We start from the raw sequence: 25,227 nt of genomic DNA on the forward strand, positions 1-25,227 counted from the left end.
TTACCATATAAGATAAATAAAGAGGAAAAATCTTCACCCTATGTCGTAGGGGTGCTACGGAGAAATTTGCTGACTATACCGTAATTTCAGTCGTGCGTGGTCTGGATATCTTTTGGGAGTTATTTGATCTTGTCGTGATTATGGATCAGGGTGCTATTGTCGAGAGTGGGGAGCTAGAACAGCTACTTTAGATCGACGGGGGATGGTTTAAGGGACTTTATTTTGGGATCTCCGAGCCAGAAGTTACACAAAAGTCAGCTAAGACTTAATACCATTTACTCTATAGACTACCTTACTAAGCTGAGTACTTCGGGGTTTAGACATATTACATACTAAAAGGTTTCACTTGAGCCTTTCTAACCCTTTTCGGGGCTTGGTGCCCGGCCCGGTCCGACCCAATCGTGCCCAGCCACACATTCTTATTTTTAGTCATCAGTTACCCCGCCAAGTTAGTTAACTACAGGAACCCACGGCCAGCTCAACTGTCCTGTCTACAACATCTTGTGATTAAATTATTAGGAAACTTGTACATATTTCATTGATACAACCTGGATAGTGGCTACTAGGACCAATACTAGGCTACTATACGAACCATACATACCTGGAAAATGTCTTCAACTCATGAGCAAGTCTCCAACGTAACTATTCGCTCTTTCACTTATTCAAAGCTTCCACCAGAGTCCTATACTACGCGAATGATTCGCCTTTTGCCGGAAAGTGATAAGAGCGCCCCGATCAAGTGCGAGCTTCTCAACTATGATTTTTCAAAAATAGGCGGCGGGGAACACCTTTATGAGGCACTTTCCTATGTTTGGGGGAATCCAGACACAACTCATTCAATCATCCTGAACGGCTGTACGCTTCACATCACTGAGAGCCTCCATACTGCATTGTTGTATCTCCGAACCAGTCAGTTGGAAAGAATACTGTGGGTTGATGCAATAAGCATAAACCAGAATGATACAGTTGAAAAAAACAGGCAAATTCCACTTATGCGCATGATCTATGCGCAAGCCAGACGTGTCATTGTCTGGCTGGGAGAGGTCCTGGAGGACAGTGACAACGCGCTTGAAGTTATCAGTCATCTTGGAAGAGAACAGAACATACTGTCATGTGAAAGAATAGAAAAAGAAAACCATGATGCATGTCAGAGGTTGTTGCAACGGAACTGGTTTGGCCGTATCTGGGTATGGTATAACTCTACTGCCTTAGGAATAAATACTAACCACCTGAGCTAGGTACTACAAGAAGTTGGGGTTGCCCAGTGCATTTCTGTTATGTATGGCTCTGTTCAGATCAATGGACATATTTTCTGTGAAGGCCTCAGTAAATTGAGGGCCCCTCTGCCAAGCTATATCCAACCAGTCCTTTATCTTATAAGGGGTGCGCTTTTTCGACCAAGATACGAAATTGATTCATATGGAACACTTGCCATAGGGGAGCTGCTTGATATGTACCGCAATCATAATGCCACTAGGCTGCATGATAAAGTTTATGCATTGCTAGGGTTGAGTGTTGAGAATGCTGATAAAGCTAGTTTGAAACCAAACTATGATCTTCAATGGAATGATGTCTTCAAGCAGGTCATTATGCATGTATTTCCAAGTTCATGCTCCGTGGAGACGTGGCCTGAGGCAGCAGTCGCTGTGATCAAAGGAAAAGGATGGGTTCTAGGTTATGTTGATTCTGTTGAAGAGGCTACTTCCAAGTATAGCTGTCAAAAGGTCAATGTCATCTATAACGATACGGCTCGATCACTAAATTGTGAACATAATTGGGGCACTGAGTGGACACTGCAAGCTTCTGCAGAGCCAGTTCAAAAAGGTAATATTATCTGTCTTTTACAAGCAGCTTTAGATCCTATCATTATCAAGCTTTGCAACGACCGCTTTGCTGTTGTTGTGAGTACAGCAATACTTCGGCCAGACAGAAATATGGGAAGCTGTGATGTGGCTCCTGCTCAAAAAGATTTTCCTATACAAGGGTCCATTTATGATTTTTATATGACCTGGGAAATATCCTTGGCTGATAGGGAAAGCAACAGTGGACTGAAAGATCAAAATGGGCTCGGGTCTGTGGCACCACAGTACAAAGAGAAGAATTGTGAAAAGGCAAAGAGACTCCATGCTGTATCATTCATCATAGATGATATTATAATACAGATGCTGGAGAAAGACAATACTGGAAACCACATACGATATCTACTTCTACATCGGGGAGAAAGCCTACCAGTCTCTGAAGATGTGGTTAAAGCTGCTGCGGCAAATGGAGGATCAATTGGATATGAGATCATGCAGCTGCTCCTGGAGCATCAGGGAGAAAGCCCACTAGTCTCTAAAGATGTGGTCAAGGCTGCAGCAGCAAATGGAGGATCTAATGGACATAAGATTATACAGCTACTCCTGGAGCATTGGGGAGAAAGCCTACCAATCTCTAAAGATATAGTTAAGGCTACTGCAATAAATAGAAAAAAGGGATATAAGATCATGCAGCTGCTCCTAGAGCAGTGGGGAGAGAACCTACCAGTCTCTGAAGATGTGGTTAAGGCTGCTGCGGCAAATGGATATAATGGACATGAGATCATGCAGCTGCTCCTGGAGTATTGGGGAGAAAGCCTACCAGTCCCTGAAGATGTGGTTAAGGCCGCAGCGTCAAATCGATATCGACATGAGATCATGCAGCTGCTCCTGGAGCATCGGGGAGAAAGCCTACCAGTCTCTGAAGATGTAGTTAAGGCAGCAGCAGCAAATGAAGGATATTATGGACATGAGATTATGCAGCTACTCTTAGAGCATTGGGGAGAGAACCTACTAATCTCTGAAGATGTGGTTAAGGCTGCTATAACAAATAGAAAAAAGGGATATAAGATCATGCAGCTGCTCCTGGAGCATCGGGGAGAGAACCTACCAGTCTCTGAAGGCAACGTGGACATTAGATCATGCAGCGGCTCCTAGAAGAATAAATTGACATTTTTATTTCTCTGAATTCCACTCGAATCTCTTGTTTTTTGATATCATCACAGTATATTACCATTTTCTCCACCCTGGGTGACTGAGTCGTAAAAAACCAGGTGATTTGGAATACAATTAAGTTACTCTTAACTATGTGACTACCTCAAAGAAATGTTATAGAAATGTATTCGTAGGATTTCAACAGAATATTGCGTGACTGTGAGTAAAGAAAGAGGAAAATACAGCGAGTCGCGATAATAATACAAAGGGGTTTAAGATTATTATATCACTAGTATTCTTATATTAAACATCACGTCTATTTTTCGATAAGAGTCTGTCCGCTGAATCGATCGTCCTAGTTCGTGTTGGAAATAAGGTGTGAAGGCAGAGATGTTTATACCGGTATCAGGTGGATGAGTATTCACAACCGAGGATGTCCTCGTTATGCGTTTATCATAGGATGAAAGGTGGCTTTCACAATATCAAGGGTCTGTCCCCAGTCCTGCTGGCAGTTTCTGGTGTTTATTCAAGAAGAATGACACTTATTTAGGCAGGGTACTCGACTGCGCTTGCTGCTTTAGCTTGGGTAGCCCAATCCAAAACACCTGATACTGGCGCTGGATATTATTCACCATAAGCGCAACTGCCATAATCATTGTCGAAGAAAGTAAAGCCACAGGAAGATAGTACCAGGACAATCCCCAGATAGCATCATTAGTTGTGGGGAGAAGCGCCGTCACGCCTGCTGGGGAGTGTGTTATTTATGTGATCTGCATGACCATAATTACCATCGCAGACGAAAGCAACGCGGCGAGCTAGTAGAGAGAGTTAAATTTTTCCTTATTGGGCATCAGGCCGAAAAGTTTTATAATATAGATACCAATAAGAGCGCTAAAAAAGTATCTGAAGATAAGAGTATAATCCTAGACCAGGGGGCTTTCCATTATGCTGATAATGAGGACTGCTAATACTCCCTGTGACTTTCTATTAGAAACATTTCAGAGAGAACAAGGGATGGTGATGGGTACTGATATATGAGGTAATAATGCCAGGCACACTGCGTTCGAGGAAATACCCAGAGTAGTTGAACAGCGCTTATAAGACTGATAGACCACAGAATGCAGTAATGAATGACCAGAGCCAGATCTGATACTGCAGAAGGGGCTTTGGGTTCGTTGCATGATAGCCCAGCCAATGACTCAGCCATTGAGGCAGACGTGCTAAAAAGTCTTGTTCAGACATTTCTATAACATATATAAAAGAACAAAGCAGGTCGTACAAGGGACAATAATCTAAGGAAAACATATCCAGTAAGGAAAAAACGGGGTTTACTCAAAGCATCGAGAAATCGTACAATCGATCCTGCGGGATCCACAAATCCAAGAGTTGATCGCTATACGGGATGAACTTAACGCAACAGGGTGCTTGTATGGGAAAGATGAGTCTGTCTGGATCTGGTATAGGGATGGTCCCCACATTTGAAAGGCGCTTAATCAAATGCACAATTAATCTAGCTCCTAAACCAGGTAGTTGTGAATAATGTCAAATTATCTGATGCATTAGATTCCCGACGCATTAATAGGCAAACAGTCCAGCGGATTCCAGAAATCCAACGACAGATCGCCATCCGCCGCAAACCTCTTAATCAAGTTCCAGGGTGTGACATTTATATAGACCTCCAGAGACACCGCGTGGTAAGAATCGAGAATAAAAAATAAAATAAAAATAAAAATAAAAATAGAAGAATTCGATACATGGATGTCTCCTAATCTAAGTTTGCCAGGGCAATTCTAGACTCTTAAGATTTAATCAGTCAACTAAACACACATTAGCTGTCTGCAGCAGCCATTCAGAAGCAGTTATCACTATGACGAGCATGTCCCCGAATGGGCTGGTCCGATCTATAACCTAAAATGGGCTTTGCACCCACAATTACAAAAGTGAAAGCTGTCATACGACGCTTCTCTAAATCCTGTACGGGCTAGATCCAGTGATATTGGGGTAGTCGGCTTTGCCATGACAGAATAATGACTCTGGGTTACTCAGGGATCTCGATCTTTCGACTACTAGAGGCATCGTCGTCCGCCATAAATATGCTTTGATAGAATCTTTACGCCCTATGTGGCATATGTACTCTTCCTTTAAAGCCATAGCCGGATAAATCAAAACAATGAACGACCGGAACACATCCCTCGTTTGCAGTCTAGAGCATCTAACGCGTGACGATGTAGCCTCAGTCGGGGGAAAGAACTCGTCGCTTGGCGAGATGATCAGGTCCCTGAGTAACCAGGGTATTGCGGTGCCACCTGGATTTGCCACGACCTCGTACGCATACCGGGAATATGTCAAAAGCAATGGCATCCAGGAGAAACTGCCCGAGATGATCGCGGACTGGCAATCTGGCAAGGCTACTCTCGCCGAAACCGGGCATGCAGTGCGCGCATTGTTCCTTCGCGGCACCTGGCCGGTTGATTTGGCCTACGCAATTATCCATGCCTATCACCAGCTTTCAGCAAGCGTCGGGTCGAAAGATGCGAGCGTCGCTGTTCGCTCTAGTGCAACGGCAGAGGATTTGCCGGATGCAAGCTTTGCCGGTCAACAGGAATCCTATCTCAATGTCACGGGTGAACAGGGACTCTTGAACGCCTGTCGGCGTTGTTATGCCTCTATCTTCACGGATCGTGCCATTACCTATCGCCAGGCGAAAGGGTTCGATCACCTGAAAATTGCGCTCTCCATTGGGGTTCAGCAGATGGTTCGCTCTGATACCGGCGGTGCGGGTGTTATGTTTTCCATTGACACTGAAACGGGGTTTGATAAGATCGTGCTCATAAACGCGGCCTGGGGTCTGGGTGAGAACGTTGTCCAGGGCACCGTCAATCCCGATGAGTATCAGGTTTTCAAGCCGCTTTTGGATGATGCCCATCTGGTTCCGATCATCGAAAAGAAGCGCGGCGAGAAGGGCATGAAGATGATCTACGGGGATGACCAGATGCCAACCCGCAATGTGCCGACCTCGAAGGCTGAACGGTTCGCATTCGTGCTCAGCGACACGGAGATACGACAGCTTGCTTGCTGGGCATGCATCATTGAAAAGCACTACGGATGTCCCATGGACATGGAGTGGGCTAAGGATGGCATCTCGGGGAAATTGTTCATCGTCCAAGCACGTCCGGAGACAGTACAATCGCGCCGTGAAAGCACTGCCGTCTTCAAGACGTACAAAGTTCACAACAAGGGACGTGTTCTTACCACTGGCCTTGCAGTGGGGGATGCTGCTGTGTCTGGCCGCCTCTGCCTCATCGCAGATGCCCAAGATATCGAACAATTTATCGACGGCTCCATCTTGGTAACCAAAGCGACCGATCCTGACTGGGTACCGATTATGAAACGTGCTGCAGCCATCATCACCGACCACGGCGGGCGCACTTCCCATGCTGCTATCGTCAGCCGTGAGCTCGGTCTTCCAGGCGTAGTTGGCACTGGTAACGCCACCTATGTGCTCCACACTGGCCAGGATGTGACGGTTTCCTGCGCCGAGGGCGACGCCGGCTTTGTCTACAATGGAATTTCAGACATCACTACACAGACAGTCGACCTGGCAGGACTTCCACCTGCGCAGACAGATATTATGATTAATCTTGCCAACCCCGCCGCTTCCTACCGCTGGTGGCGGCTGCCGGCTGACGGTATTGGTCTGGCGCGCATGGAATTTGTCGTAGCCAATGCCATCCAGGTGCATCCGATGGCGCTGGTCCGCTTTGACCATCTAAAGGATGTACAGGCCAAGGAGAAAATCTCGGATCTAACAGCTGGATACGACCACAAGCCGAATTACTTTGTTGACAAGCTCTCGCATGGGCTTGCGGCACTGTGTGCCGCTGTGTATCCCAAGCCAGCCATTATCCGCATGAGCGACTTCAAGACGAATGAATATGCGCGCTTGATCGGCGGTGCCGAGTTCGAACCAACGGAGGAGAACCCGATGATCGGTTTCCGCGGTGCGTCGCGCTACTACTCGCCGCACTACAAAGAAGGGTTTGCGCTTGAATGCCGCGCAATCCAGGTCCTGCGGGAGAGGATGGGATTCACCAACGCGGTGGTAATGATCCCCTTCTGTCGATCGATCCGAGAGGCCGAAAAGGTGCTGCGCGTCATGGCCCAGAATGGCCTCCGGCGTGGCGAGCACGGGCTTCAGGTGTACATGATGTGTGAGATACCGTCGAACGTCATTCTGGCGGCCGAGTTCGCCGAGCACTTTGATGGGTTCTCCATTGGCTCGAATGATCTGACACAACTGACCTTGGGCGTGGACCGCGACTCTGGTGAGCTGTCAGATCTGTTCGATGAGCAGGATGCGGCTGTCAAGTGGATGATCGCCCGCGTGATTTCCGAGGCTCGGAAGGCCGGCTGCAAGATTGGCCTCTGCGGTCAGGCGCCGAGCAACCATCCGGAGTTTGCGAGGTTTCTCGTGGAGGCTGGTATCAGTTCCATCTCTGTGAGCCCTGACAGTTTTGTTGCCGTCAAGAAACATGTTATCGCTGCCGAGCAGGCGGAGTCTTCCGAGCTTAAAGGGTGGGAAAAGTATGATCTTGGATAGGCGCGTAGTCCCTCTTTCTACTTCGGAAAGCAGACATTCCAATATTGGAGCTAGCTCACCTAGCCCAGCAATGGTACTCTACTGAACATAGCGGGCTTCTCTAACCATTCGTTGAGCCTGAGTCAAACGTTGCGATTGCAGTACAAAGGACATGCAATACTGTATTGTTTTCTTACATACTGACGTGGTACTAATACAAGAATGCTCAAATCTTAGCAAGGTTTTAGTGTAGTAGTAGACTTTTAAAAGTTACATCCCAAACCGCCGATATTGGACCAATCTTCAGACTACTGAAATTTCGGTCTTACACGCGAATATGACCTGGGCTGGAACATGGGGAAAGCCAAAAGAAAAAAAGAGAAAATAAATGAAAATCGAACTGTCAAGAACAGATGATGGCATGGGAGTGGATTTTACAAATCCGTTTTGAGTCTTGTGACCCTAACTTAACAGATCCATCTAATGATTTGCCAGATCTGGATACCCGAGTGAGATGATGACGTATAATGACATGTCTGCTCTAAGTATACCCCCGCATGTCATTGCGTGGAATAGGGTCGCAGCGGGTGGGACTGATCCATGGATCAATACGATCTAAATTCCACATTGAAAGAAGTAGCCTTTTGATGATTACCCATGGTAAATTCACTCCAGCCCATCTTAGGCCCAGTGTATTTGCCACAAGCATCACCATCCCTAAAATCAACATGTACATTTCTCTCGCGCGGAACATGAAGGATACGTTCTACTCTATCATAGACAGGATTCAAGACTCATATGATGGCCAAATGCCCTTTTTGCCCTTCTCTAATATCCTGAGCTTGAGGAGGGAACTGGAGGGGACAGATGCCGAAATCTCGACATGGGGATGCGATGGCTACTATGACTGTACCAAACAATGGAGTGAAACGTGTGATACATACATTGTGAGTCGTGATTGAAACGGCTATTTCCCTGCAAATACTGAACATTTCTTTCCAGGGTGCAGTGGTCCGGGTCACATCGATTGATGAAGCAAGAACAGTCGTCCATTTTGCCACGGCCCATGAGATCCCCCTAGCAGTCAAAGGAGGGGGTTGCTCTACCAGCGGTGCTTCAACCACTCACGGTGGTATCGTCTTGGACTTATCCAAGCTGCGAAAGGTCCACGTAGAACCTGATTCTCGGGTTGTCATTGCCCAATGCGGAGCGTTGTGGGAAGATATCGATGTCGCAGCCGCCCAGTATAAGTTGGCAGTTGTCGGAAGTACACTGAACCAGATTGGTGCTGCTGGGGCAACACTGGGAGGAGGCTATGGATGGTTGACCGGCCAGTATGGCCTGGCGATTGATAATTTGCTTTGGGCGAAGATGATCTTGGCTGATGGCAGTGTGGTCACCGCATCGGAAGAGGAACACCCAGACCTGTTTTGGGCCATTCGAGGCGCAGGTCAGAGCTTTGGGGTGGCTGTTGAGTTGGGCTTCCGAGCCCACAAGCAGGATCACCCTGTGTTTGCTGGGACGCTTCTCTTCTCGGCGGACAAACTACCTGGGATTGTCAATTTTGCCAATCAGTTTGAGACTCTCACCAACGGTCAGCAGGGTTTCTGGTTTGGATTCACTATGCTACCCTCAATGGCCCAGTGCTCCATCTTGGTGGCTGTGTTCTATAATGGGACTCAGACAGCCGCAGAGCAGTTCTTTTCTCCGTTGCTTTCGCTGGGGTCTCTGATGGATGGGACACAAATGCTTCCTTACGATAGTCTCAACAGCATACTGCACACGGTGGATACACTGGCTTGCCGCGAACGCCTTTCGAGATTCAATACCACTTATCCTGCCGATACAAGCGTGGGTCCTCGAAAGAGTCTCAGAGGTTCAAATGTCACTCTCCCTCTGGATATCGATTTCGTGCTGTCGATATACAACGGATTTAATAGCATATTGAACGACTGTCCACAGACCAGGGACAGCAGATTGTTTTTTGAGCTCTTGCCAAATATACAGGTCACTAAAGTTTCTAATGATGCCACTGCGTTTGCCAGTCGCGGTCCTTATTACAACGTCAGCACCCTCTTCAGATGGAACGAGACACGTCTAGACGCCAGAATACGCACACTACAAGAGGATCTGATGAACCAAATTGGGACACGGGCGGGCATCACAAGGCAACCGAACTATAGCATGTCAAGACACGGGACAGGGATATATGCGAACTATGCCGGTATGTGGCCAGAGTAGTGGATCTTTTCGTTGGGTCTTAAAGCATCTCGAACAAAGGCAAATCGATTAACAAGATCATAGGTCGTGACCTGCCTATCAAGGCAATCTTTGGAGCTAACCTTCCTCGTCTCCGGGAACTGAAGAAAAAGTATGATCCTCATAATACGTTCAGGAAGTGGCACAACATCAACGCGCCTGTCAATTCTCTGTGATAGCACTTGAACTATTAAGGTATGGATAGCATAGGAAATATCAAACCAGCAGATGGGATTTATAAGGGCTGTGAGTGTAATGCTGTTAGCGCACCTTTGAGATTAAGATGGTTGTCTTGGCTCAGACTGTTCACCGTCCTATCATCATGTTCCTTTCGAAATTAAACGATATGCAGGTTGCTTCATCTATTTACTGACTTGAATACGTTCATACAGAGAGAAGGACTTTCTGGAGGCTCTCTTAAACCTGCTGTGGTCTAGTTTATCAGTTGTAACATACCGTCAGAATAACTATTGCAGTTCTCTTCGAAGGGTATTCAGTTTTATGTTGATTCCTTGATCCCTTGAGCAGTGGTTTCTGTGTTATGTGTTTAGGTCGAAATTACCATAGGTAGAGTTACAAAATCCGCCGCTGTGATCCATCACAACGGGGGAGTAGCTAGTTCACAGATCTGTTGTAGTTTAGCTTCTAGGTTATTTGGAATGATGATGTCGAACTGACTGTTGCACTAAAAATGTGTCCAGATTGCAAATCAAGAATCATACAGTAATCTTGGTAGACAGATGACACATACTTCATGTACAACCTTAGCCATTAATACAATTTTCACCAGCAGCTACCCAAATCCTCAATGTCAGATAAAGAAAATAAATCCAGGTTCCAAGTTTTTGTTACGTTCCAGGATTCTCCTGGACCCGATCAATAGTTTCTTTCAACGCCCAGGCTGACTCGGTCAACTTCACCCTCTCCTCCTCATTCAATGGCATCTCGATCGTCCTAGCAACACCCTTCCTCCCAAGCACGACAGGCAAACTAAAACAGCATCCAAATTCCGGTTGGAAGTGACTAATGGGACGGACATCGCGCTTGTCCGACATGATGGAAAAGCAGATACCCGACACGATCGAGCCGATTCCAAGGGGGGTAGCCCCCTTGGCTTTGATGATTGTTTCCGACCGAGATTTGCACTCGTTTTCCAACTTGGCGCGATCGATTGCATTTCCAGAGAGGGATATATTGATAGGAATGCCGCCGATGGTGGCGGTTGACCAGGCGGCGACTTGCGATGATCCATGCGTGCCTACGACATAGAGATCGATGGATTTGGGTGAAACCTATAATAGACATTTGATTCAGCGAGTCCAATAAAATGATGCTCAGTTGGGAAGAAAGGTTTACCCACCCCAGCCTGGTCTGCCAGCAGTCCGCGAAGTCGGACCGAATCGAGGAAAGTGCCTGAGCCTATGACCTGGGAATCTGGAAGCCCCGATAGTTCTCGAGCAAGGGAGGTAATCAGGTCGACCGGATTCGCGACAACCAGCACTATGGTATCCGATCGGAGGGGCACGATGTATTTCATGACACTTCGAATGATCGCAACATTCTGGTACATGTGGAGAAAGCTGGTTTCGCCTGCGTTGATATTATATCAGCTTTCAGCTCCCAGTACAGCTCCAGTGGTATCAAACCTGACCTGGGGATAAGTTGGATCCGGTCGTGATGACCACAATGTCACACTGGCCTACCTCATGGTGGGCAGCCGCACGCACCCTAGTTTTGCTGTTGCTGATATACGCTACATCTGACAGATCGCGCACTTGGGCATCTCGGAGATCTGCCTTGACGTCTACCAGCAGTAGCTCATCTGCAATGGAGCCAAGAACAAGTGCGTACGCCGCGGCGGCGCCAACTTGGCCAACGCCAATGATTCCGATTGAAGACATTGGGAGCAAAGAAGAATCCCTGTGTACGTTTGCTCTTGATGTAGCTTGGTACAGAGGTCTTACGAGATGCGCTGTTTAGATGAAGCTAGTCATTTGAATCTTCTTTTCTTTTCGTTTATTGACGTAAATATTTCATCAATCAAATCCAAGGATCATCTAGGAATATGCTTTTCCCAATCCACGCTTAACAGAAAGTGGACAGACCATTCTGGACCAAATTTGCGAAATGAAAGTGCCCGCTGCATTGACATATTCAAAAATTTGGACCAGGAACGGGCGAAAAGTTAAACCAAACGTGAACATGAATCTCTTGCTCGTGGAAATTGGTTATCCAAAAATAACTACGGTACGTCAGAGCTTTATCACACATTCTTCGCAACTGGCCACATATAAAAGAATTCGAAAAATGTCATCCTAGAGACATATACCACTCTTCCAGCCACATGATACCTACAGGTGACCCATTATGCACATTATGCACCTTACTTGAAATCATATTTCTAAACCAACCAGGGCATCCACCAGTAACAATACTGATAGTGCTGGGGACAAATCTATGTCCGTGGTATGGTGAGTGGCCTAGATCCTGGACCTGTTGTTAAATGACCCCGCTATACGACATCAGTGGCATCATGCTAAGCCATTAATAGGTGGTAGGTAGGTGGGAATTGATAGCACTCAGGATGACGTAATGCAGCTTCTACGCCTTTCGCATATTTGCACTAATTAGGGAGTATATCTTTCCATGACCTACCACATGAGATTTTCTTTCAAATCAATAACTTATTTATACCTCAAAAGTCATCCACCTTCAGCCTCGAGTAACGACCGTTTAAGCTCTCCGATAGTTTCATACAAAAAAAAATGTCACTGATGCCTCACACTGGACGCGCATTCCCTTGGTGGAATCGCGCACTTGAAGAAATTTATGACCCCTTCAGACGCCTTGGCAAAGGAACCCACGACATTCTTTCTTACTCTCCACTGCTCGATGTTCATGAGACTAAGGACAAATATTACCTTGTCGTGGATGTCCCTGGCGTGGAGAAGAAGGATATTGACATCGAATTCTCCGATCATAGTACAATTCACATAAAGGGACATTCTGAGCATTCAAAAACCTCAGAAGATCCTGAGCATTCTTGGTTGTACTCAGAGAGATCTACTGGAACCTTCAAGCGATCTTTTAACTTCCCAGTCGCAGTTAATGATGATCATGTTGATGCGACCTTGAAGAATGGTGTGTTGTCTATTACTGTCCCGAAATCTCAGCAATCATCTGAGACGAAGCGGATTAATATCAAGGAAGACCTCTGAGTGAGACAGATATGAGGATATAGTGATACTCGGAACTGACTTTCTTTGGAACTGATTTTGAATTCAAATTGTACCTAGTTGTACTGAAAGCTATTTCTTGAATCTCGAGTCAGGATTATGATGAACCATGAACCATGATCGTATTTACAATTTGTTCATGACACACATTCAAGTTTTTTATAGAGGGCTACTTAGGAAGTAGTCAGTTAGAGGTCCCGAAAAACAAGGTGGGAGAACCAACGGCAGCAAATAAACAACCTAGGGAGTAAGAAGACAGAAATGCCAGGCAGCGAGATTCAGCTCTCAGCATCACCCATTTATAATTAATGACAAACCATCAGCAGGATGGCAGACGGGCTAATCACAAGGGTGGCTTAAGGTGAATTATTGGGCGGAGATAGTAACCATCCTGCGATCCTGATTTCTTCTAAATGTGGCGTACATTTGGTATGATATTATGTGGCAGCCACCACCACCACCACCACTACTACTACTACTACTATAGAGAGATCACCTTAGAGAGATCACCTTTAAGTTTGCGACTTTAGCAGATCACGCCACCTTAAATCCTCTAAACCTCTTGGAACCATGTTACTTTCTTCATATGGACAGATGACTAACCACGACAGATATTCGCTGAGATGAAATTGTGTCCATACATTCTTTTCTTTCAACCAACGTCCGCATTACATGGTGGCTGAGGCCTGGCCAAGTTGAGACCATCACATGCCTGGTATTAACTCTTTGGTTCGGGTTTCGGCCTATGAAACGACATTCCTTTTTAAATGGTCCCTCCGATTCGACCGTGTCATTAGCTATAAGACACGAACTCTGGCCGGTTTCACACTATCAACGCTTTTCCTGATTGCCTGGCTTGCCTTACAAATTAAATAAGCAAGATGGCTCGACCATGTCGGTTGCTCGCTGGATGACTGGCTCGGCATCATCAATGCTCTGCAGGTCTGTAGAACAAGGATGCGCTTCATTATTACTGTTGGTGGTCTGGATGGAATATTTACAATACAGTGCTACGGTTGGCTTTTCACTTGCACAGCTGCGATCGCCCTGGAGTATTGCGAGATCCCCAAAAGGGCTGGCACCCAGATTACGTGGCCTGCTTAATCGTACACATTCCATCAGGCTCTGCAATCCACCCAAACAGCCGGCCATACAGATATAAGTTTACAGACGTGGAATGCAAATAGTGTAGATATCCGCTGACACGGTGCCCGAGTGGTTAAGGGGATTGACTCGAATTCGGAAGAAAATTCTGACATCAATTACATTCGTGTGCGCATGTTCGAATCATGCCCGTGTCGTTCTTTTTGCCTCTCCTCCTAGAGGAGTCATAGTAGCTTTTTTTGATACTCTGGAGGCCATATTTTTGCAGAATCCCTTGGATTAACTAAAGAATCTCTTGTATTTAAATTTCTCAATGCGGAAACCTCCGACTGCGGCAAAAGAGAAGCAATATAAATTCCCGCTGTTGACGAGAATGGATCTTGACATTCTGTCTAGTCGGATTGCCCAGTTTGATATTCTTTATCTCTTTTATTTTACACTTGACCATCCAGTGTGGCAAGGTCTTTTACATTATTCCTCCACGTCTCTCCACAATGGGACTGTTGGCCCCCGCATCATTTTCCGCCCCAGAAGATATCCTCTCTTAGCATTGGGGCAACCTTGAATGTCAATGCTGATACATCCTTGCCACATCGCATGGACGGCGCACTATCCATACAATCGCATTATACGATCCAATCAAGACCAATTGGGACTGTGAGTTCATAAATCTCTGATAACTGCGTAATACTAACGGATCCAGACGTCAACTCCATTGAAGCGCGCATCCCGATTGAATTCGGCTCCAACACCACTAAGATTCCGGCAGTCGCGACCTGCTCGCAGTACTGGAAAGGGACGGTGCAAAATGAGGTGTCCTGACATCCGGGACGCTGTCGTTGATTCTGGCTGGATCGAAAAGTTCCAACTCGTCCGACAATGTTTGTGGCGGCTGAAGACGTGCAGGTAGACAAGCCAGACCCGCGGGGATATCGCCTGGGTCGGAAATGCCTGGAACTCGGAAATTCAACATCGATTTCGGTGTTGCAGGATGCACCGTTGAGGATCAGGGCGGGAAAAGCGGCGGGATTCGAGGTGCTTGCAGTGAACACAACACATTCTTTGGATACGCTGCAGGAGACCAGCCCATATTGGATTACCAAGGACTTGAGTAGTGTTACGGTGACAGGTGTTGACAAGAATGGGCGAGTCCAGATTGAGGTTATGAATGCGTTGACATGGGCATATGCATTTATCAACGGGTGTTTTATAAGGCGGAGATGACTTCGGTTCATAGTTCATTGGTTGGTAAACTAAACCTCACTCAGATTCATATTGATTTGTTTACAGAGATATTTCATCTATAGACATAACTATATAAGGGGAAAGATATATGAAATAATGCATTACCTGAGGCTGCTTTTACTATCACTCTTGATCAAAATCTCAAAATGACACCGCGTATTCAATGCCATCACCTGGAAGACCTTTTCACTCTGCAATTGTAAGCATTAGATAGTTTATATCCTAAGAATGGACTTGCCTTAGTTTAAGAGTTGAAAAGGCTGTTGAACTTGTCAATCTCCAGGTGAGATCTGGCACTGACGCTTGGCTGCACCCTTTGGAGTACTCTCGCAAAATGATCGACACCAAGTTGTACCTTGATGACGGCCTCAGTGCCATCTTCGTTGGCAGCCTGGGACTTGGATTTTTCAATGGCAAAGTCCAACACCGCTTGACCACATAGCGCGCGCAGATCAGAGCCAGTATACCCTTCTGTTTGTTGGGCAAGGGCGTCAATAGTGAATAATGGATCCAGATCATCCTGCTTCAAGAAGATACTAAGAATCTTCCGTCTTTCTTCCAAGCCTGGCATTCCAAACTTCACTTTATAAGGTAAACGCCGGAGGAACGCCTCATCAAGATCCATTGGGTGGTTGGCAGCCCCGATAACAAATGGAGCATCTTTATTATTCGACAGTCCGTCCATCTCCTGGAGGAATTGGGTGAGGCTCTCTCGTCTCCAGCTTTGATCGCAAGAAGAGCGGCGATAGAGCAAGGCATCCACTTCGTCGATGAATAGGATACACGGTGACAGTTTTCGTGCGAGAGAGAAGGCTGCGCTGATGTTTTTCTCAGTCTGCCCGACCCATTTACTCTCGATATCGGATGCTGTGATGACGATCATGGCAGAGTTGGAGTCGCTGGCCATTGCACGAACGAGCTGGGTCTTTCCCGTCCCTGGAGGGCCGTACAGCAATGCTCCTTTGACGTTGACACTGTCGATCAAGGCCTGTGAACTTCCTTCGAATTTGACGTTGGACAGGCGGACCAGGTATTGCATGGTGTCCTTGACGCTGTCTTGGACGATGACATTATCGTATGTGACTTTCTGCTTTTCTGTTTTATTGTTTTATTGTTAGCTCCCAATATATTCGCCTGTTGAAAGAAGCTTACCCGTGTCGATAACCTTTGGAAAGAGACCCTGTTCGTATTCATCGCACAAGTCACGGATCTCTTCAAGGCGATCTGAGATGGTTTTCGCCTGTTTCTCTTCCTTTGGTGGCTCTGGTGATGGGTTGTTTTGCTTCAACCGATCGTTTCTCGCCAGTATGTCTCGGAAATCTTGTACCTGCAAAGTCCCTTTGGTCATAAGTAAACCAGAAATCTGGTTGGCAGTCCGCGAGATATCCGGGCAATCGTCATGTGTGATGAGATCCAAGTCGTCAGGAACGAGATGTGACCAGAGGTGATAGTTGCGATCCAGCCGTATATACTGCTTGAATGTTCGATTTGTCTGCCGAATGTCGTATCTGCTTTTCTCCTCTTCAAATAAAGCCTCGTACTTAGACAACAGTGAAGTGTCGAGGTCGAATTGAACAGTAGACGTGCTGGTGAGCAGTTTGCGGGCCATGGACCCCGTTGGCGTTTTTAGCACTGTGGCGATAACCACAACCGGTATTTGCTTTCGTCGATACTCCTGGATAACATTTCGAATGTTCTTGAGGATCTTTGTTCCAAAATGCAAGTCCCGGATATCCTGGGGATCTCGAATGTGTAGTATAACCGGAGATCTGTTTATTGTAGAGGGACTGCATACCGTCTGGGAATGTTTCCAAGACGCTTCGACAATACTCTGAATGGACTGCTTTGCACGGCGAAAGAGCCCTTTTGTTCTTGTATGCTTCTCGCATCGGGGAGCGAAGAAGACGTCCATGATTGCTACCGCACTCGGCTCTGTCTTCAGCCGATTGAGCAAGTTGATCGTCTCTTCGTCATCCTCTGGCTGGGCCGGTTTGATGTCCTGGCTTTCAGCTTCCGCTTGTTCATATAAAGCATGGATTCCCAGGTCCTCAGAATTGGAGCTCAACGGTGTCAAACAGCCCGGGGAATCGCCGGAATCATCTGAGCTTGGAGTTCCATTCGAGGCGCTCTCCTCAGGGACAATCTCTTGCGCCCCGGAGGTCGTATCCTGTATGAAAAAGTCGCATGCAAGGCTCTGCAAATCCCTGAAGTCTAGATGGACCAAGGTCGTGTTCAGATCTTTAGCCAAGTGCGTGAGGACCGCCGTTCCGTAGACCAGCGATCGGGCCTGAAGGGTCAAACAAGGGTGGTGGGGATCCAAGCCGACTGTTGCTGGTGAACCTTCGATTCTGTTGAGTAGAGTGCCGGCAACCATGTCTCGGAATTCCCCATAGAGATCCTCGTGCAGTTCGTACTTTTCTGGGTCCTGCTGGGACTCGAGGGTGGGCGATTGTGTCTTGACGATCGCGATTTTGGATTCCCCCAGCTCGGTTGGTGTTTTGATGTTCTCTTCGAGAAACCAGTTGGGGATGTTGTAGGTCCATTCGACCTGGGGTTCTGTGGAAGTTAGACAAAGTATGTATAGACAAAACGGGTCATACCGTTGCTTGTATCAGCCATTTCTCAACCGAATGCTTTCCGTTGATGAATATGATACAATGAGTACGATGGATGATGCCCATATTTATATTTAAGCTTCTATGATTCTCTTTCTCTCATCGGTAATTCCCTTGCAGCTCAAGGCAACAACCCATCTAGGCTGTATAACACATCATATCAAAATTTACATCACGTGACTGCTGCCTATTACTGTCTCAAAGAACATGTTGTTACTGCAGGATAGATGGGCTTGTTGCATGTGAGGCTCAAGTTACAATGATAAAGACATTCCGTACCATGAGCCTAGTACTCAGCATGAGACTAAGCTAGTGTGTCTGCCTGCTTCTTGTGGTATCTAGCTGAAGCAATGTGCTGTGACATGATTGCGCTGGTCAGTGTGATGATCTACTATATAGTATAGTGAGCGGTTCAAGGACCGGCATCCTAGAATACTAGTATTTTGCCTAAAGTGCATATATGGCCAGAATACTCCCTGCCTCCTACTTGAGCCTGCATATAAGTAGCTAGGTGGGGGGCTACGGCGGATCCCTGTGCTATATATAAAGAAATGGGATTGAGCCTAAATCGACGGTGGAGAGCTTGAACCCCTGTTCCCTGGATCATTTCCTGACCAGAGATCTCTGTTGAGGTTTTATGTGGGTGTGATGCCATTGCAACTTATATCGACGATCATCCTTTACTGTAAAGTCGGTTCTGTACAGCAAACGTCATTATAAGTCTCGGGAGAGCTCCATGACATCACAGCACGGAGACGAAGGAATAAACACCCACTCTGATTGGCAGAAGAGAACTTTTTGTCCCCACAAAACAAGAATGAATCCCGCTAAAAAATGGGCGCGTTCCTGGAGCCCCACTTTGCCAAGGAATTGGAATGATCGATTTGGGCTGCCCAGCGCTGATTGGTTGATCGATCGATTTCTCTCCCAGCATTGGACATTTTCTGCTACACAATTGCCCGATGCGGAAGCTTTGGGTGCCCCTGCCCAGTCGTAAGCACCTCTTATCTCTCCCTATCGTGTCTGCCGCCGCCGCAAATCACCCCCACCGCGATGTGCGTTTAAAACCCTCGACTTTCTTTCTTCCTTCTTTTTCTTCTTTTTCTTCTCTGCCTCACCTCAATGTAACTTCTCCCGAATCTTAACTGTTGGCCAGAGCTTTACGTCATTTCCCGATGTTTTGCAACAGGTATGTATGGGAAATGCGATATGTACACGTACCATACTAATGCCCTCCAGACAGAAGACGAAAATGGACGACATGCTCGTCAACCAGTTCAAACAGCAGTTTTCTGGGATTTTCCTGTCGAACGTGAATAGTGGGCGGGCTCCCATCCATCCAGAACCGTTCGACGTGGCTTGCTTTGGGTATGTAGTGCGTTTAGTGCTAGCGGGGATCATCACTCATGTAGAACGACAGCGATGATTTCCTGGGCCTTGATGATTCCAGTGGAAGTATGTACAACGGCTTGCACTTTTCGTCGTCGATGGAGAGCACTGATTCCGTTTTCCCATTCGGCAACCAGCTTGGCGGCCAAATGGACAACGTGTTTGCCTCCGACGGAATCAATCCCCTCAAGGATCCTCTCCGCCAGAACACTGCCAACCTCGATCACGTCCGACCAAAACCATTTCTCACCCCGCATTCTCAGGCCCAGAATGCCGCCTCCATGCCATTTCCACCGCCACATGCCGACGTCCAGCACACTTTCTTCGGCGGAATCTCCTCCAGCTCCAAGCAAGACTCCAACTCGCCCTTCACCGCCCAGACGGCAGAATCCTCGCCGCACGGCGACGAGGAAACCCTGGCTAACGAGAGGTAACTGAACGAGTACTAATCCCATCCTGTCACTCTATTAACGTGGCTGGGTGTTTTAGATTCTGGTTTCCGGCTGTTTTGGATGTACCCACCGCCATGGTCAAGCATGAGACGGAGCCGCCAGTGACGTATTTGAATAGGGGACAGATCTACCATCTGTCCGTGGTGGATTCCGCTCGACAGCCAACAAGCACGCAACCGGTTACATACAGGACGACACTCTGGATTTCGTTTGAGGACGAGCAACGACCGAAGGCGTCTGCGTGTTGGCAGTTATGGAAGGAAACGCGGGGATGGAAAGAGGCACAGCAACGGGAGGCAAAGCTACAGGCACTTGAATTTGTCGATCTCACGACGGGGCGAAGTAAAGAGCAGCAATATCCGCGTGCGCAGTTGGAGAGTGCCACGTTCGACGGGTTCTCTGTTACCTGGACTGCTGATCCGACCATGGGACCCGGATGCTCAATACCAATCCGATGCAACTTTCTCTCCACCGACTTTATATTAACCAAGGGGACGAAGGGAATCTCAGTCCGACTATGCGCAAAAACCGAAACACTCTCGTCCGACCCCGCAGTGGAGAATAAAGCCGAGATAACCTACTGCAAAGTGAAGCTCTTCCGAGACCACGGGGCGGAGCGGAAGATTTCCAACGATATCGCACACGTTCGAAAAAAGATCGAAAAGGCCGAACAGCAAATGGCCCTTGCTGAAAAGGGCAATCGAAAGCGAAAACGCACCGGGACGTTGATGAACTCGAGCGATGAAGATAAAAGCGATCCGCAATCTGATCTGAAGAGGATGCAAACAATGCTTTCCTCTTCGAAACCAGTGACGCTTCTCTCATTGGAGGGTGAGGATGATATGGGCTTCATTCCCCAGCCATCAGATGAGCCGGTCGATATCAGAAGTGAATCATCTGGATCACGCCAGGCTGGTGTCCTCGATTCGATCGAACCATCGCAATATTCAAGTCGACAAGCAGACCACGACGAGGATAGCTCTGGATATCTCAGCTCCCAATCTAGTCTACGAGATCGATCATTCACTTCTTCCGATTCATTGGAACGGTTACGCACAAACAACTACCGAACATGTTCTACAGTCGGGACGTCACAATCTCCATCGCGATCGAGTAAGTGTGTTCACCCCAATGTGCATGGCGAAACTAACAAATCAGTCGCATGTCTCTACGTCCTCTTCCACCAATCCAACGAAATATACTATCGAGCCATCTACCTTAACCAACGAACTGTGCAAGACCTAGTAAAGAGGGTCTGCGAAAAACAACTCCGCAACCCTGATTCCATATCCCGTGTGGTTCGTGTCAAGCCCGATGGGATACAAGTCCTGGTAGACGACGAGGCTGTGGAACAGATTCTGGAAGGCCAGGATATGCTGGTTGAGTTTGGCACTGTGGAACAGGAGCCGACGACGGAGATACGACTGCTTTATTAATGACGATAGAATTTGTATATAGACCATCTTTGTATATAATTTAGAGTAACGGGTTATGAGTGCTAATGATATATAATAACCATTATATATAACAAATTTTTCGATAAATTCCGTAAGGTTTATAGTAGCTTCATACCGAGCTGCAGGAAGCCCCTCTATCAAATCATGCCTATAATCACTTAGTCATCGGAATGACCAAATTGCCAGACATTAATTCCCATAAAGACCGGTATCTGTTATATTAAAACCACCATAATCCAGTGACTGATCGATACGGCCAAGGGCGCTGATGCTGATAGCACTCGTCTCGCCCCGGGTCGATTGATCACTCATCCGCTTGTCTGTCGCCCTCGGCTGCATCACGCTCAGCCCGACTGTCCTGACGGGTTTTTGGCTTTTTGTTCGATTCCTTGCCTTGAGAAGCACCGCGCTTTTTTCCAGCTTCTTTCTCATCCTTTTCATTTTCTTTGCTTCTCTCGTCTTCATGGCCATCCTCAGGCTCGTCTCCAGACTGATATTCAGCTTCACTTGCGCCCTCACTGTCTTGCTCTTCCTCTTCCTCTCTGGCCTTCTCTTCCTTCGTCTCCTCGCTCGCCTTCTTCCTTCCCCCCTTTGCCTCCCCCGTATTAGAAACATACTGCTTCCCCTTCTTTGAACCCTCCTGTTTCTTCTTATCCGTCGCTTCCTTTTCTTTGTCGCTCATCTTCTCCCAAGCCTTTTTGGGCAAATAACGCTTCTCAGTTCCGTCGCTCATTTTAGCAGTACCCGATCCTTCTTTCGTTTGCCATTCCTCATTGCCCCATTGTTCGAGGTTCTTTTGGGATTCGTCTTGGCCATTTTCTTTGGAGGTTGTGTAGTCGCCGCCGCGTTTTTTGTACTCCGATGCCATCATCTGGGCCTGGATCATGTTAGTAAATACTTACTTGATTGGATTTATTTGCAAATAGAATTTATATTCATTGGAAGGATGCTGCGTGTGGGGGTTTCGAACTGACCTTCCTCGCAGACCATTGACCGGGTTTGCCCCCTTTGTCGCTCTGCTTCATCTCTTCCTTGACTTCATCTCGAAGCTCGGGGTCTGTGTATTTGTCTTGGGGAGGCATTTCGAACAATTGATTGCTACGGTGCAGGTACTGGTGAATTGTAGTGAAATGGGAAATTAATTCGCGTTGGGAAAGGGGCTTAATTGAATTCAATTGAATGAAAAGGTGACATCATTATGCTGTGATGTCCGCAATCCAACGTCAACCTTGATTCTGGAACACTTTAATCGCATCCGCCCAGATCGGGTCCGTTGATCTGTCGACGTAATGAGATTGATTCCGATTCGGGTATGCTTTCTGTCTCTTTGAAAGATGTACGGGGGTCACTCACGCGATGACCTTGATGAGCCGGCAAGCAGAATATATTTGGTCAACCAACCAGAACTGGAGAAAAGGTCATGGTAGAGCGCAATGACTCATTCTGGTTAATAGTGATTTGAAGAAGTATCATTTGGGTCTGTTGGCTCGTCCCATCTTTTCATTTTTTTGATCTGAAGACCTGTCTGGTTCTCAGCGAAGAAAAGTGAGCTAAGGTACTGGCACAATACCCCAATTTAAGCCCGGTATATGGAACCACGGACGACATGGACGTGGATTACTTTTGAGGAATGTGAACTACCAGAATTACGAACTCTGTTGACTCGCGATAGTGGAATATATTGGTCTTTACAAGGAAATTCGATCATAGACATTTCAAGCCTCAGGAAATTCCCAATAATTGATTACTACCGCCTCTAAAGTTCCCAAAGCAAGTATGTTCCTCTGTAAGTCCCATCGATTTAGATACTGGTCTCGTGGATCTTATGCTGGGTGAAGGTCATAGAAAAATGTGCCGGGCGTATCAGCAACCAAAAATCATCCCTTCATTTAAGCCTGATTAGCGCAGTATTTTCAGCGTGCGGTCTACAATTTAATTCACAGCACCAGGGCAGATTCTGCTAGCTAATAGAGGTTAGAAAGTGCTACTTTGGACTTCAAAATGAGGACCACAAGCAGTGACCTATCAAGGGTAAAGGCTAGAGCCGAAGCGTTTTATTCCTTTCTAACGTCCCCAAGGCTAATATATAATTACATATGATGATGTTTCTCAGAGATTCAGACTTGGTAGAATGCATTATCAAGATCAACAACCTATACTATAATCTCGCATAAGCACGGCAAAGCAAGCAATAATTGTATTACTCTGGCCAATGAAAATGCAACTTTACGACCAGGATTAGAATTATCTGACAAATATTAATGCACCGGAAGTTTTCCATCCGGCTTTAATTCTTTATTGTCAGTATGTATTTATTGCCCCTCCTTAATTTTATCCCTCCATCGTCCATCTATTTCTCAACCCCCAATCATTCACCAGTCATCAGCAGCATGGGTAATCCTAAGCTCATCTTCGGCGCTGCTTCCTTTGGCATGAACTTTGTCAATCTTGAAGATGTCCAGGAAGTTCTTGATTATCTCAAAGAAAACAATGTCACCCACCTCGATACCGCTGGCAGATATCCTCCCACTTCGCCTGGGCGCTCGGAGGAACTGATCGGAGAGACCAAAGCTTCTTCGCAGGGATTCACTGTCGACACGAAGATCCTCACCTTGTCTCCAGACCATCTGGGCGAGCTGGAAAGGTCCGCGATTGAAAAGTCCCTCAACACCAGTTTGCAGCGCATGGGGGTCGAGCAGGTCAACACGCTCCACATCCACTTTCCAGACATGGCGACCCCGTTGAATGAACAGGCAGAGACTTTTGACAGTCTGTACAAGGCTGGCAAGTTTAAAAATGTATTACTATGCCACGAACGAACAAGGCTACTTGAATAGAACACAGCTAATGTTCATTTCTAGCTTGGTGTTTCTAATTTCCAACCAGAGCTGCTGCAGGAATTCATCGGCATCTGCGAAGCCAATGGCTATGTCAAGCCCACTGTCTACCAGGGCGACTACAGTGCTGTAAATCGGGGAATGGAAAAGAAGCTCCTCCCCATTCTGAAGAAATACGGCATTGCCTACAATGCATTCCGGTATGTCATTTACACCCACCACACTGAGAAATTAACTACTAATATAGCACACGCCAGAGTCCTGGCATCTGGCTTTCTATCCGGCAAACTCACAAATGGCACTGCTGAAGGCACACGCTTTGGTGGCGATAGCCCTATAGGCAAATTAATGCAGAACCTTTATAACCAAGAATCATTGCACACCGCGCTTAAGCAGCTAGAGGAAACAACACGCACTCTTGGAATCACAACAATTGATGCTGCGCTGCGCTGGGCGTACTATCATTCCTCACTAGACGAAAATGACGGAATCATCCTCGGAGCCAGCTCTGTCAAGCAGATCAAGTCGAATATCGAGAGCATCCGCCAGGGTCCTTTGCCACGGGAGTGTCTCGATACATTCGAGCGTATTTGGGAGACACTGGACCCGGTGAGGGGAGATATTCTGTGAGGTAGTAGAGTGCATCGGCATCCCTTGCCACTGAATACCCTCATGAATCAGAGGACTGGTACTTTCAACCAATGGAATACTATTCTTTACCTACTTTCTATTACCCAGGAGCAAAATTTAACAAATAGAAACACTTCAAGAAGAAAAAGAAAGAAAGAAAAACATACAACAGCAGGGATTCGCTGGTGGTCACCCACCCAACTACTAACCTGCCGGCGTGTGGCTTAAGTACGGCTGAGCGGACGGGAAGCCCTGTTCTCCACACCCTGTGGTCGTATGTACTGGAAATATAAGGATAGGGGGACATATAGAAATATGGTAGGGGTTGGCATATGCACCCAGCCATTATCAGATAAGGAATCTACTCAGGATAGAGCCATGACCGCTAATGGACACATTAACAAGCAGCCATATGTTAGAACAACAGATGATTCCAAGCTATGTATGCACGCTACTCTGTAGTGATTCCAGGC

General features: G+C 46.9%; 13 protein-coding genes and 1 non-coding gene across 14 annotated transcripts; 9 read left to right on the forward strand and 5 right to left on the reverse strand.

Moving 5' to 3' along the window:
• Positions 1–608: 608 nt before the first annotated feature.
• On the forward strand, positions 609–2,954 carry ASPWEDRAFT_119085 (HET domain-containing protein; the record flags this gene model as incomplete). Its single annotated transcript, XM_040828874.1, has 2 exons — positions 609–1,187; positions 1,239–2,954. The coding sequence occupies 2 exons, from the start codon at positions 609–611 to the stop codon at positions 2,952–2,954; spliced, it is 2,295 nt and encodes a 764-aa protein (XP_040684563.1).
• A 539-nt stretch (positions 2,955–3,493) lies between these two features.
• Positions 3,494–3,706, reverse strand: ASPWEDRAFT_118999 (HPP family protein; the record flags this gene model as incomplete). The annotated part of the gene is made up of 1 exon (XM_040828867.1): positions 3,494–3,706. A coding segment is annotated over one exon (213 nt), but the record flags the coding sequence as incomplete, so codon positions are not given.
• A 176-nt stretch (positions 3,707–3,882) lies between these two features.
• On the reverse strand, positions 3,883–4,377 carry ASPWEDRAFT_44857 (uncharacterized protein). The gene is made up of 2 exons (XM_040836374.1): positions 4,306–4,377; positions 3,883–4,171 (listed from the first exon to the last, which is right to left on the reverse strand). Exon 2 carries the CDS (start codon positions 4,156–4,158, stop codon positions 3,916–3,918), a length of 243 nt encoding a protein of 80 aa, XP_040684565.1. The 5' UTR covers positions 4,159–4,171; positions 4,306–4,377; the 3' UTR covers positions 3,883–3,915.
• A 654-nt stretch (positions 4,378–5,031) lies between these two features.
• Positions 5,032–7,757, forward strand: ASPWEDRAFT_44858 (phosphoenolpyruvate synthase). Its single transcript, XM_040836375.1, has one exon. The coding sequence runs from the start codon at positions 5,122–5,124 to the stop codon at positions 7,549–7,551; it is 2,430 nt and encodes an 809-aa protein (XP_040684566.1). The 5' UTR covers positions 5,032–5,121; the 3' UTR covers positions 7,552–7,757.
• A 582-nt stretch (positions 7,758–8,339) lies between these two features.
• On the forward strand, positions 8,340–9,965 carry ASPWEDRAFT_119337 (uncharacterized protein; the record flags this gene model as incomplete). Its single annotated transcript, XM_040828895.1, has 3 exons — positions 8,340–8,477; positions 8,533–9,754; positions 9,835–9,965. 3 exons carry the CDS (start codon positions 8,340–8,342, stop codon positions 9,963–9,965), a joined length of 1,491 nt encoding a protein of 496 aa, XP_040684567.1.
• Positions 9,966–10,456: 491 nt separating this feature from the next.
• On the reverse strand, positions 10,457–11,927 carry ASPWEDRAFT_44862 (lactate/malate dehydrogenase family protein). Its single transcript, XM_040836376.1, has 3 exons — positions 11,441–11,927; positions 11,150–11,379; positions 10,457–11,081 (listed from the first exon to the last, which is right to left on the reverse strand). Exons 1-3 carry the CDS (start codon positions 11,688–11,690, stop codon positions 10,638–10,640), a joined length of 924 nt encoding a protein of 307 aa, XP_040684568.1. The 5' UTR covers positions 11,691–11,927; the 3' UTR covers positions 10,457–10,637.
• A 407-nt stretch (positions 11,928–12,334) lies between these two features.
• Positions 12,335–13,234, forward strand: ASPWEDRAFT_44864 (Hsp20/alpha crystallin family protein). The gene has a single exon (XM_040836377.1). It carries the CDS (start codon positions 12,555–12,557, stop codon positions 13,005–13,007), a length of 453 nt encoding a protein of 150 aa, XP_040684569.1. The 5' UTR covers positions 12,335–12,554; the 3' UTR covers positions 13,008–13,234.
• A 992-nt stretch (positions 13,235–14,226) lies between these two features.
• On the forward strand, positions 14,227–14,326 carry ASPWEDRAFT_t177. The gene has a single exon. It is a non-coding gene; the product is annotated as a tRNA-Ser (tRNA).
• Positions 14,327–14,739: 413 nt separating this feature from the next.
• ASPWEDRAFT_673647 (uncharacterized protein) lies at positions 14,740–15,503 on the forward strand. The gene is made up of 3 exons (XM_040838907.1): positions 14,740–14,786; positions 14,833–15,373; positions 15,420–15,503. Exon 2 carries the CDS (start codon positions 15,009–15,011, stop codon positions 15,351–15,353), a length of 345 nt encoding a protein of 114 aa, XP_040684570.1. The 5' UTR covers positions 14,740–14,786; positions 14,833–15,008; the 3' UTR covers positions 15,354–15,373; positions 15,420–15,503.
• Positions 15,504–15,618: 115 nt separating this feature from the next.
• ASPWEDRAFT_175997 (ATP-binding protein) lies at positions 15,619–17,993 on the reverse strand (the record flags this gene model as incomplete). Its single annotated transcript, XM_040831443.1, has 3 exons — positions 15,619–16,469; positions 16,527–17,930; positions 17,975–17,993. The coding sequence occupies 3 exons, from the start codon at positions 17,991–17,993 to the stop codon at positions 15,619–15,621; spliced, it is 2,274 nt and encodes a 757-aa protein (XP_040684571.1).
• An 803-nt stretch (positions 17,994–18,796) lies between these two features.
• On the forward strand, positions 18,797–19,023 carry ASPWEDRAFT_44868 (uncharacterized protein). The gene has a single exon (XM_040836378.1). It carries the CDS (start codon positions 18,807–18,809, stop codon positions 18,984–18,986), a length of 180 nt encoding a protein of 59 aa, XP_040684572.1. The 5' UTR covers positions 18,797–18,806; the 3' UTR covers positions 18,987–19,023.
• A 90-nt stretch (positions 19,024–19,113) lies between these two features.
• Positions 19,114–21,345, forward strand: ASPWEDRAFT_44869 (uncharacterized protein). The gene is made up of 5 exons (XM_040836379.1): positions 19,114–19,178; positions 19,229–19,357; positions 19,410–19,808; positions 19,868–20,943; positions 20,989–21,345. Exons 2-5 carry the CDS (start codon positions 19,242–19,244, stop codon positions 21,264–21,266), a joined length of 1,869 nt encoding a protein of 622 aa, XP_040684573.1. The 5' UTR covers positions 19,114–19,178; positions 19,229–19,241; the 3' UTR covers positions 21,267–21,345.
• Positions 21,346–21,591: 246 nt separating this feature from the next.
• ASPWEDRAFT_62270 (uncharacterized protein) lies at positions 21,592–22,440 on the reverse strand (the record flags this gene model as incomplete). The annotated part of the gene is made up of 2 exons (XM_040838630.1): positions 22,262–22,440; positions 21,592–22,164 (listed from the first exon to the last, which is right to left on the reverse strand). Exons 1-2 carry the CDS (start codon positions 22,367–22,369, stop codon positions 21,592–21,594), a joined length of 681 nt encoding a protein of 226 aa, XP_040684574.1. The 5' UTR covers positions 22,370–22,440.
• Positions 22,441–23,623: 1,183 nt separating this feature from the next.
• On the forward strand, positions 23,624–24,917 carry ASPWEDRAFT_71940 (aldo/keto reductase family protein). Its single transcript, XM_040839214.1, has 3 exons — positions 23,624–24,085; positions 24,149–24,324; positions 24,382–24,917. Exons 1-3 carry the CDS (start codon positions 23,678–23,680, stop codon positions 24,752–24,754), a joined length of 957 nt encoding a protein of 318 aa, XP_040684575.1. The 5' UTR covers positions 23,624–23,677; the 3' UTR covers positions 24,755–24,917.
• Positions 24,918–25,227: the final 310 nt, after the last annotated feature.

This window comes from Aspergillus wentii, assembly GCF_001890725.1.
Source record: "Aspergillus wentii DTO 134E9 unplaced genomic scaffold ASPWEscaffold_8, whole genome shotgun sequence".
In the NCBI taxonomy this organism is placed as follows: domain Eukaryota; kingdom Fungi; phylum Ascomycota; class Eurotiomycetes; order Eurotiales; family Aspergillaceae; genus Aspergillus; species Aspergillus wentii.